This window comes from Oncorhynchus gorbuscha, unplaced genomic scaffold (genome assembly GCF_021184085.1).
Source record: "Oncorhynchus gorbuscha isolate QuinsamMale2020 ecotype Even-year unplaced genomic scaffold, OgorEven_v1.0 Un_scaffold_6656, whole genome shotgun sequence".
Classification (NCBI taxonomy): domain Eukaryota; kingdom Metazoa; phylum Chordata; class Actinopteri; order Salmoniformes; family Salmonidae; genus Oncorhynchus; species Oncorhynchus gorbuscha.
The window spans coordinates 2,913-15,000 of NW_025750199.1; the positions used below are offsets into that span (position 1 = coordinate 2,913).

General features: G+C 48.8%; 1 protein-coding gene across 1 annotated transcript; it reads left to right on the top strand.

The window, feature by feature from the left end:
• Window positions 1–6,795: 6,795 nt before the first annotated feature.
• LOC124029519 (stress response protein NST1-like) lies at window positions 6,796–11,403 on the top strand (the record flags this gene model as incomplete). Its single annotated transcript, XM_046341203.1, is given in 5 exon segments — window positions 6,796–6,869; window positions 6,871–6,901; window positions 10,724–10,925; window positions 11,163–11,290; window positions 11,362–11,403. Coding segments are annotated over 5 exon segments (477 nt in total), but the record flags the coding sequence as incomplete, so codon positions are not given.
• Between the last annotated feature and the right edge of the window lie 685 nt (window positions 11,404–12,088).

The window sequence follows — 12,088 nt, forward strand, 5'->3', positions numbered from 1 at the left end:
CGTACAGCCACAAAAACACCTGCCGAAGACCAAAACAAACAAACATCACAGAAATACACGTACAAACTGTTTCTGCTGGGAAGAACACAGAGGCCTTTACATAATGTAAAATAACATCCTATTACTTATAGGCCTGTTGGGTCCCAGAGGTCACACGCACGGATGCATACACACACACAGGCACACACACGTTCCTCCTCTCTTCCGTTGCCCCTCTCTGGGTGTGTTTGCGTCTGGCTGCTAATGCCAAACAGATAGAGTTTCTCTTCCTTCCTCAGGCCCAGGCGACAGGCCTGCTGCTGGTTGGTCAGTGGTGGTTCTATTTCTGGACTTACAGGGATCCTTCTGTAAGTCTGAGTCCCAAATGGCACCATTTCCCTATTTAGTGCACTTCCTTTGACCAGGGGCCATAGGGGAGTGGTGGAGGATAGGGTTTCATTTGGGACGCACCCCAGTTCTTCCGTCTCTGAACATCTGTTCTGGCTGCCGTCACCTCACAGGCTGACCGAGGTGGAATCACAAGGCAAACATATTCCTTTAGCCCTCTGTTTGGTTTCAGGTCTTCTGGCATTCTTTTTTTTTTATTGACATTGTTTTGTTGAGAGAGAGAGGATTTGAAAACGAATTAAACAAATCCAGCATTGATAACACTCATATCTTCTAGGTGAAATACCAGTGTGTAATCACAGCAGCGAGATGTGTGGCCGTTGCCATGAGAAAAGGGCAGCCAGTGGAGCACAAAAGCATTATAAATACCACCACTATTTATCTGTTTATCGTCCCCCACTATTCATACTACAACTATTTGCACATTACTAAAACATAGCTGATAATAACACTTACATTGTCTATATTTTATCAACCTTTTTTTGAGTGAGCGTTCACTTGTCATTTCTAATAGTTTTTGTTGAAGTTGTTCAATTAGTTTCTTCTCACTTTTGTTATTTCACCTGCTTTGGCAATATAGACATACAGTATGTCCCCCATGTCAATAAAACCCAATGTAAACATACAGTATGTCCCCATGCCAATAAAACCCAATGTAAACATACAGTATGTCCCCATGCCAATAAAACCCAATGTAAACATACAGTATGTCCCCATGCCAATAAAACCCAATGTAAACATACAGTATGTCCCCATGCCAATAAAACCCAATGTAAACATACAGTATGTCCCCCATGTCAATAAAACCCAAATAAACATAATGTTCCCACAATACCCATGTAAACATACAGTATGTCCCCATGTCAATAAAACCCAATATAGACATACAGTATGTCCCCCATGTCAATAAAACCCAATGTAAACATACAGTATGTCCCCATGCCAATAAAACCCAATGTAGACATACAGTATGTCCCCATGCCAATAAAACCCAATGTAGACATACAGTATGTCCCCCATGCCAATAAAACCCAATGTAAACATACAGTATGTCCCCATGCCAATAAAACCCAATGTAAACATACAGTATGTCCCCCATGTCAATAAAACCCAATGTAGACATACAGTATGTCCCCATGTCAATAAAACCCCATGTAAACATACAGTATGTCCCCATGCCAATAAAACCCAATGTAAACATACAGTATGTCCCCATGCCAATAAAACCCAATGTAGACATACAGTATGTCCCCCATGCCAATAAAACCCCATGTAGACATACAGTATGTTCCCCATGTCAATAAAACCCCATGTAGACATACAGTATGTTCCCCATGCCAATAAAACCCAATGTAGACATACAGTATGTTCCCCATGTCAATAAAACCCCATGTAAACATACAGTATGTCCCCCATGCCAATAAAACCCAATGTAAACATACAGTATGTTCCCCATGCTAATAAAACCCAATGTAAACATACAGTATGTCCCCATGCCAATAAAACCCCATGTAAACATACAGTATGTCCCCATGCCAATAAAACCCAATGTAAACATACAGTATGTTCCCCATGCCAATAAAACCCAATGTAGACATACAGTATGTTCCCCATGCCAATAAAACCCCATGTAAACATACAGTATGTTCCCCATGCCAATAAACCCAATGTAAACATACAGTATGTTCCCCATGCCAATAAAACTCAATGTAAACATACAGTATGTCCCCATGCCAATAAAACCCAATGTAAACATACAGTATGTTCCCCATGTCAATAAAACCCCATGTAGACATACAGTATGTCCCCCATGCTAATAAAACCCAATGTAAACATACAGTATGTTCCCCATGTCAATAAAACCCAATGTAAACATACAGTATGTTCCCAATGTAAACATACAGTATGTTCCCCATGCCAATAAAACCCAATGTAGACATACAGTATGTTCCCCATGCCAATAAAACCCCATGTAAACATACAGTATGTTCCCCATGCCAATAAACCCCATGTAAACATACAGTATGTTCCCCATGCCAATAAAACTCAATGTAAACATACAGTATGTCCCCATGCCAATAAAACCCAATGTAAACATACAGTATGTTCCCCATGTCAATAAAACCCCATGTAGACATACAGTATGTCCCCCATGCTAATAAAACCCAATGTAAACATACAGTATGTTCCCAATGTAAAATAAATGTTCCCAATGTAAACATACAGTATGTTCCCCATGCCAATAAAATCCAATGTAGACATACAGTATGTTCCCCATGTCAATAAAACCCAATGTAAACATACAGTATGTTCCCATGCCAATAAAACCCCATGTAAACATACAGTATGTTCCCATGTCAATAAAACCCAATGTAAACATACAGTATGTTCCCCATGCCAATAAAACTCAATGTAGACATACAGTATGTTCCCCATGTCAATAAAACCCAATGTAAACATACAGTATGTTCCCCATGTCAATAAAACCCAATATAGACATACAGTATGTTCTCCATGTCAATAAAACCCAATGTAAACATACAGTATGTTCCCCATGCCAATAAAACCCAATGTAAACATACAGTATGTTCCCCATGCCAATAAAACCCAATGTAAACATACAGTATGTTCCCAATGTAAATATACAGTATGTTCCCAATGTAAATATACAGTATGTTCCCCATGCCAATAAAACCCAATGTAAAAGTATGTTTCCAATTGAATGTAAAGATACAGTATGTTCGCAATGTAAATATACAGTATGTTCCCAATGTAAATATACAGTATGTTCCCATGCCAATAAAACCCAATGTAAATATACAGTATGTTCCCCATGCCAATAAAACCCATTGAATGAGAGAGAGACTGAGAGCATGGAAGAGAGAGAGGAGTGGCAGAGAGAGGGAGTGAGACTGAGAGCATGGCAGAGAGAGAGGGAGTGAGACTGAGAGCATGGCAGAGAGAAGGAGTGAGACTGAGAGCATGGCAGAGAGAGGCTGAGAGCATGGCAGAGAGAGGAGTGGCAGAGGGAGTGAGACTGAGAGCATGGCAGAGAGAGAGAGAGAGTGAGACTGCAGAGCATGGCAGAGAGAGGCTGAGAGCATGGCAGAGAGAGCATGGCAGAGGGAGTGAGACTGAGAGCATGGAAGAGAGAGAGACTGAGAGCATGGCAGAGAGAGAGGATGAGGTTGAGAGCATGGCAGAGAGAGGCTGAGAGCATGGCAGAGAGAGGAGTGGCAGAAGGAGTGAGACTGAGAGCATGGCAGAGCGAAGGAGTGAGACTGAGAGCATGGCAGAGAGAGGAGTGAGACTGAGAGCATGGCAGAGAGAAGGAGTGAGACTGAGAGCATGGCAGAGAGAGAATAGGGAGAGACAGAGCATGGCAGAGAGAGAAGAGAGAGAGACTGAGAGCATGGCAGAGAGAGAATAGAGAGAGACTGAGAGCATGGCAGAGAGAGAAGAGAGGGAGAGACTGAGAGCATGGCAGAGAGAATAGGGACTGACAGAGCATGGCAGAGAGAGAAGAGGAGAGACTGAGAGCATGGCAGAGAGAGAAGAGGAGAGACAGAGCATGGCAGAGAGAGAAGAGAGAGAGACTGAGAGCATGGCAGAGAGAATAGGGAGCGACAGAGCATGGCAGAGAGAGAAGAGAGAGACTGAGAGCATGGCAGAGAGAGAAGAGGGAGAGACAGAGCATGGCAGAGAGAGAAGAGAGAGAGACTGAGAGCATGGCAGAGAGAGAAGAGAGAGAGACTGAGAGCATGGCAGAGAGAGAAGAGGGAGAGACAGAGCATGGCAGAGAGAGAAGAGAGAGCGACTGAGAGCATGGCAGAGAGAAGAGAGAGAGACTGAGAGCATGGCAGAGAGAGAAGAGAGAGACTGAGAGCATGGCAGAGAGAGAAGGGGAGGAGAGACAGAGCATGGCAGAGAGAGAAGGAGAGAGACTGAGAGAGCATGGCAGAGAGAGAAGAGGGAGGAGAGACTGAGAGCATGGCAGAGAGAGAAGAGAGAGGAGAGACTGAGAGCATGGCAGAGAGAGAAGAGAGAGAGACTGAGAGCATGGCAGAGAGAGAAGAGGGAGAGACTGAGAGCATGGCAGAGAGAGAGGGGGAGGTACAGTCCTTCCCTATCAAAGTAGTGTAAGATAAACAGCTTCTCTGATGGCCTTGGGAACCAGATTCACAACATGTGGTTTTCATTTCGCACCAGATTTGTTTTGTGTCCAACACCGTTGCTGCTTGTGTCACGTATACTCCCTCTCCGGGCTCGAGGTCGTCAGGCTCATTATTACGCACACCTGTCACCATTGTTATGCACATCAGCGCCTCGTCAGACTCACCTGGACTCCATCACCTGCCTGATTACCTTCCCTCTATATGTCACTCCCTTTGGTTCCTTCCCAGGCGTTATTGACTCTGTGTTCCATGTCTGTACACTACGCGTGTCTCTCGTTGTTTAGTTATTAAAGATCCACTCCCTGTACTTGCTTCCTGACTCCCAGTGTAGACGGTACGGCTTGTTTCTAAGTAAGTCGTGTTTCAGTCATCGTTTCATTCTAACAGGCTCTGTAAAAATGGGATGAAAAAAGACAAACTAATATGAGCCGTTTAGACGAGGGTTGTTAAGTAGGGCACTGAAAAGTTTTGACACGGAAATTAGTTTCTTATTTGAAGAGCTCAGGAAGTACCTTCTAGCTTCAATCAGTTTCTCAAAGTTTCCCCAGAACTCAAATGTGTTTCACTTGAAATGAAACTGAATGAATGAGCGATCAGGCTGGATCCACCAGGCGAGCGGTTTCCTGATTGTGAGGCTTGAGTGAATAAGCCAGAAACAAGGACGCTGATGGAAATAAAGAATGAAACCATTGTAGGCAGCTTCCCTGTGTGCAGGAATACTATGGACCCTGCCAGGCGCAGCACCAATAGGTCTAGGCTGCTTCTTAAATGGCATCCTTTTCCCTAGGTAGTGCACTACTATTGACACTATGGGCCCTGGTTAAAAGTGGTGCACTACATAGTGCACTAATTCTGACCATGACCCAAAATAGTTTACTAAATAATATAGGGTGCCATTTGGGATGTACTCTATGAGTGTGTTGGGTGGAGGGGAAGAGTCTCATTTCTTGTTGGTAAGGCAACGATACACTTCCTGTATGGATCCACTGGTCCAATATGTTTCCACCCAAAGAACAAAGGAGAATCTCTAGCAGCATGTGCACTGTACTGTGTTCTCTCGTCTCCTCCCTGTCCTCTTTATTCCCTCTCCTTTCCCTCCAGTCCCCATCTCAATGAGACTAACCTGTAGGGGAGAGTGGGGTATGTTGAGACATTTCTTACATTCAGCATCACTACGTCAAGGGAAATATAGTATTCTTTCTAACAACAATATCTACATATATTTCAGGATGTTGTGTATCCCTGGAAAGAATCAGAATCCATTCAAACATGGATATATCTGGGCTGCTGCCTCCTTCTCCTCCTCTTCCTCTGCCTTCCTCTGTCTCTTTCTCCTCCCTCTTCCTCTGTCTCTTTTCTCCCTGTTCTCTCTCTTCCTCTTCCTCTGTCTCTTTCTCCTCCTCTTCCTCTGTCTCTTTCTCCTCCTCCTCTGTCTCTTTCTCCTCCTTTCTCTTTGTTCTCCTCTTCCTCTGTCTCTTTCTCCTCCTCTTCCTCTGTCTCTTTTCTCCCCTCTTTGTTCTCCTTCTTCCTCTGTCTCTTTCTCCTCCTTGTTCCTCTGTTTGTTCTCCTCATCTTCCTCTGTCTCTTTCTCCTCCCCTTCCTCTTGTCTCCTCCTCCCCTGTTCTCCTCCTCTGTCTCTTTCTCCTCCTCTTCCTCTGTCTTTCTCCTCCTCTTCCTCTGTCTCTTTCTCCTCCTTGTTCTCTTTGTTCTCCTCTTCCTCTGTCTCTTTCTCCTCCCTGTTCTCCTCCTCTTCCTCTGTCTCTTTCTCCTCTGTTCTCTTTGTTCTCCTCCCTCTTCCTCTGTCTCTTTCTCCTCCCTGTTCTCTTTCTCCTCCTCTCCTCCTCTTCCTCCTCTGTCTCTTTCTTCCCTGTTCTCTTTCTCTTCCTCTGTCTCTTTCTCCTCCCTCTTCTTTCTCCTCCTCTTCCTCTGTCTCTTTCTCCTCCCTGTTCTCTTTCTCCTCCTCTTCCTCTTCCTCTGTCTCTTTGTTCTCCTCTTTTCCTCCTCCTCTTCCTCTGTCTCTTTCTCCTCTCTGTTCTCTTTGTTCTCCTCCTCCAAAGTCTCTAACTTTCTCAGTGAGACCAATCTGTAAAGATCATGTTACAAAAGTAACACTAAACAAACACCAAAGTGTTTTCTTTGGTTCATTTGTGTTCGATCTCTGGTTATGTGTGTTTCTAGATGTGCCAGGTGAGCAGGAGGAGATGGAGTGGGGAGGAGGAAGAGGAGGAAGAGGGGTCCAGGTCCAGCTGCGGGTGGAGAGGTCCTGAGTGGGGAGGAGGAGTTGAGTGAGGAGGAGAAGACCAGAAGGAGCAGAGAGACGCAGGGCTAAGAGAAGGTGAGTGGAACACACACACACTTGTACTACGTCAGACCTATACCACATCATAATCAACCTGGTAACACTTCAAATGAAGTTTCTCTTCTACCTGTGTAACCTGTAATAACACTGTCATTACTACAGTAACATTGTTGCTACATAGTCATTAAGAAATGTCTGTAATTATTGTTAATGAATGAATAATTAATGACGTAATAGAGTTGACCTGGTCCACCTGCCATCATCTCTGTTGTACTCGGTCCACCTGCCATCATCTCTGTTGTACCCGGTCCACCTGCCATCATCTCTGTTGTACCGGTCCACCTGCCATCATCTCTGTTGTACCCGGTCCACCTGCCATCATCTCTGTTGTACCCGGTCCACCTGCCATCATCATCTCTGTTGTACCCGGTCCACCTGCCATCTCCTCTGTCATACCGGTCCACCTGCCATCATCTCTGTTGTACCGGTCCACCTGCCATCATCATCTCTGTTCACCCTGTTCGCATCATCTCCCGGTCCACCTGCCATCATCATCTCTGTTGTACCCGGTCCACCTGCCATCATCTCTGTTGTACCGGTCCACCTGCCATCGTCATCTCTGTCATACCCGGTCCACCTGCCATCATCTCTGTCACCCGGTCCACCTGCCATCATCTCTGTTGTACCCGGTCCACCTGCCATCATCTCTGTTGTACCCGGTCCACCTGCCATCGTCATCTCTGTCGTACCCGGTCCACCTGCCATCGTCATCTCTGTCGTACCTGGTCCACCTGCCATCGTCATCTCTGTCGTACCCGGTCCACCTGCCATCATCTCTGTCATACCCGGTCCACCTGCCGCCATCATCTCTGTTGTACCGGTCCACCTGCCATCATCTCTGTTGTACCCGGTCCACCTGCCATCATCTCTGTCGTACCCGGTCCACCTGCCATCATCTCTGTCACCCGGTCCACCTGCCATCATCTCTGTCGTACCCGGTCCACCTGCCATCGTCATCTCTGTCGTACCCTGGTCCACCTGCCATCTCGTCATCTCTGTTGTACCTGGTCCGCCTGCCATCATCTCTGCCATCGTCATCTCTGTCGTACCCGGTCCACCTGCCATCATCTCTGTCGTACCCGGTCCACCTGCCATCATCTCTGTTGTACCCTGTTCCACCTGCCGTCATCTCTGTTGTACCCGATCCGCCTGCCATCGTCATCTCTGTCGTACCCGGTCCACCTGCCATCATCTCTGTCGTACCCGATCCGCCTGCCATCATCTCTGTTGTACCCGGTCCACCTGCCATCATCTCTGTCATAGCCGGTCCACCTGCCATCGTCATCTCTGTCATACCCGGTCCACCTGCCATCGTCATCTCTGTCGTACCCGGTCCACCTGCCATCATCTCTGTTGTACCCGGTCCACCTGCCATCATCTCTGTTGTACCCGGTCCACCTGCCATCATCTCTGTTGTACCCGGTCCCTGGTCCACCTGCCATCATCTCTGGCCACCTTGGTCCACCTGCCATCATCTCTGTCGTACCTGGTCCACCTGCCGTCATCTCTGTTGTACCTGGTCCACCTGCCATCATCTCTGTTGTACCCGGTCCACCTGCCATCATCTCTGTTGTACCTGGTCCACCTGCCATCATCTCTGTTGTACCTGGTCCACCTGCCATCGTCATCTCTGTCGTACCTGGTCCACCTGCCATCATCTCTGTTGTACCCGGTCCACCTGCCATCATCTCTGTTGTACCCTGTTCCACCTGCCGTCATCTCTGTTGTACCCGGTCCACCTGCCATCGTCATCTCTGTCGTACCTGGTCCACCTGCCATCATCTCTGTTGTACCCGGTCCACCTGCCATCATCTCTGTTGTACCCGGTCCACCTGCCATCATCTCTGTTGTACCCGGTCCACCTGCCATCATCTCTGTCATCTCCCGGTCCACCTGCCATCATCTCTGTTGTACCCGGTCCACCTGCCATCATCTCTGGCCACCCGGTCCACCTGCCATCTCTCTGTTGTACCCAGTCCACCTGCCATCATCTCTGTTGTACCCGGTCCACCTGCCATCATCTCTGTTGTACCCGGTCCACCTGCCATCATCTCTGTTGTACCTGATCCGCCTGCCATCTGTCATCTCTGTGTACCCGATCCGCATGCCATCGTCATCTCTGCCATCATCTCTGACCCGGTCCACCTGCCATCATCTCTGTCACCTGTACCTCCCTGTCCACCTGCCATCATCTCTGTCTCTGTCATCTCTGTCGTGCCTGGTCCCTATCTTCCCGACCTGGTCCACCTGCCATCCACCTCGTCATCTCTGTCGTACCTGGTCCACCTGCCATCATCTCTGTTGTACCCGGTCCACCTGCCATCATCTCTGTCGTACCTGGTCCACCTGCCATCATCTCTGTTGTACCTGGTCCACCTGCCATCGTCATCTCTGTCGTACCTGGTCCACCTGCCATCATCTCTGTTGTACCCGGTCCACCTGCCATCATCTCTGTTGTACCTGGTCCACCTGCCATCATCGTCATCTCTGTCGTACCTGGTCCACCTGCCATCGTCATCTCTGTCGTACCTGGTCCGCCTGCCATCATCTCTGTTGTACCTGGTCCACCTGCCATCATCTCTGTTGTACCTGGTCCGCCTGCCATCATCTCTGTCGTACCGGTCCACCTGCCATCATCTCTGTTGTACCCGATCCACCTGCCATCATCATCTCTGTCATACCCGGTCCACCTGCCATCATCCGCCTGCCATCATCTCTGTTGTACCCGGTCCACCTGCCATCATCATCTCTGCTCTGTTGTACCCGGTCCACCTGCCATCATCTCTGTTGTATCCCTGTTCCACCTGCCATCATCATCTCTGTTGTACCCGGATCCGCCATCATCCTGCCATCGCCATCATCTCTGTTGTCCACCCGCCATCATCCGCCTGCCATGCCATCATCTCTGTCGTACTTGGGCCACCGGTCCGCCTGCCATCTTCATCTCTGTACCTGGTCCACCCGGTCCACCTGCCATCATCTCTGTTGTACCCGGTCCACCTGCCATCGTCATCTCTTGTACCTGGTCCACCTGCCATCATCTCTGTTGTACCCGGTCCACCTGCCATCATCTCTGTTGTACCCGTCCACCTGCCATCATCTCTGTTTGCCCGGTCCACCTGCCATCATCTCTGTTGTACCCGGTCCACCTGCCATCATCTCTGTTGTACCCGGTCCACCTGCCATCGTCATCTGTCGTACCTGGTCCACCTGCCATCGTCATCTCTGTCGTACCCGGTCCACCTGCCATCATCTCTGTCATACCCGGTCCACCTGCCATCATCTCTGTCGTACCCGGTCCACCTGCCATCATCTCTGTTGTACCCGGTCCACCTGCCATCATCTCTGTTGTACCCTGTTCCACCTGCCATCATCTCTGTCGTACCCGATCCGCCTGCCATCGTCATCTGTCGTACCCGGTCCACCTGCCATCATCTCTGTCGTACCCGGTCCACCTGCCATCATCTCTGTCGTACCGGTCGCCTGCCATCACCCGGTCCGCCTGCCATCATCTCTGTCGTACCCGGTCCGCCTGCCATCGTCATCTCTGTCGTACCTGTTCCGCCTGCCATCGTCATCTCTGTCGTACCTGTTCCGCCTGCCATCGTCATCTCTGTCGTACCTGGTCCGCCTGCCATCGTCATCTCTGTCGTACCTGGTCCGCCTGCCATCGTCATCTCTGTCGTACCTGGTCCGCCTATCATCATCGTCATCTCTGTCGTACCTGGTCCGCCTATCATCATCATCATCTCTGTCCTCCTTACCCTCCCTCAACACACCTTTTACCATTCTCTCTTTACAGAGACAGAAAGAACGAAAGAAACTGGAGAAGGAGAAGAGCGCGGATGCTGAGCAGGAGGGAGCGTCAGAGTCCCAGAGTGAAAGTGAGGAGGAGGAGGTAGAGAGGGTAGTACCTCCTGCCAAGAACAAGCCCACGCCTCCTCTCGCTGTGTCTGGGAACAAGAGCAACCGCCAGCCCCTGTCCGGTTCCCAGAGGAGGGAGGGGAGGGAGGAAGGACATGGAAGGCAGGGAGATATGGAGGGGAGGATATACCAGAGAAATAGATATAGGATGATAGAAAGAATTTCTTTGTCTCTTTCTGTCTACTATATCTGCGGCCTAAATGACACCCCATTCTCTATATAATGCCCTACTTCTGACCAGAGCTATATGATTCTATGGGCCCTGGTCATAAGCAGTGCATTATAAGGGTGCTGTTTTGGTTGATATCTCCTCCTCTAGGAGCCAGAGTGGGACGTCCGCAGTGCGTTTGTGGCCAACGCTGCCAGTCACATCAGACCCAAAGCCAGGACCAGTGCAGGCCACGCCTCTAGAGAGAACAAGGAGAACGAGTCTAAGACCAGCGAGGTGCGCAGGGCTGGATACACACACGCACACACACGCACAGAGGCAGTGTTAACTGAGTTGTCTCATTTCAGGTGGAGAGTTCAGACCCTGTGAAGAAGAAGGAGCTTCACTAACAGGTGACATGAACACAATCTCACAATCTCAGAATGATTATTTCTATTCACTGAAATGACCCCAGTTTAACACTGTATGTGTGTGTGTTCTCCTCCAGAAGGGTATTCAGTTGTTTAAGCAGGGCCAGTACTCTCAGGCTGTGGACATGTTCTCTGAGGCTATCCACTGTGACCCCAAAGACCACAGGTACACCTTAAAGCTTGACCTCTGACCCTAAATCAGCGTGTCGCACCACTATGCTCTCTGACCTGAAATTAGATTTCTGTCAACTTGTTTTAATGTCCTCCTCTCTCTCTCTCTCTCTCCTTCTTCCTTCCCTCTCTCTCTCTCTCTCTCCTTCTTCCTTCCCTCTCTCTCTCTCTCCTTCTTCCTTCCCTCTCTCTCTCTCCTTCTTCCTTCCCTCTCTCTCTCTCTCCTTCTTCCTTCCCTCTCTCTCTCTCTCCTTCTTCCTTCCCTCTCTCTCTCTCTCTCTCTCTCCTTCTTCCTTCCCTCTCTCTCTCTCTCTCTCCTTCTTCCTTCCCTCTCTCTCTCTCTCTCTCTCTCTCTCTCTCTCTCTCCTTCTTCCTTCCCTCTCTCTCTCTCTCTCTCTCTCTCTCTCTCTCTCCTTCTTCCTTCTCTCTCTCTCTCTCTCTCTCTCTCTCTCTCCTTCTTCCTTCCCTCTCTCTCTCTCTCTCTCTCTCTCTC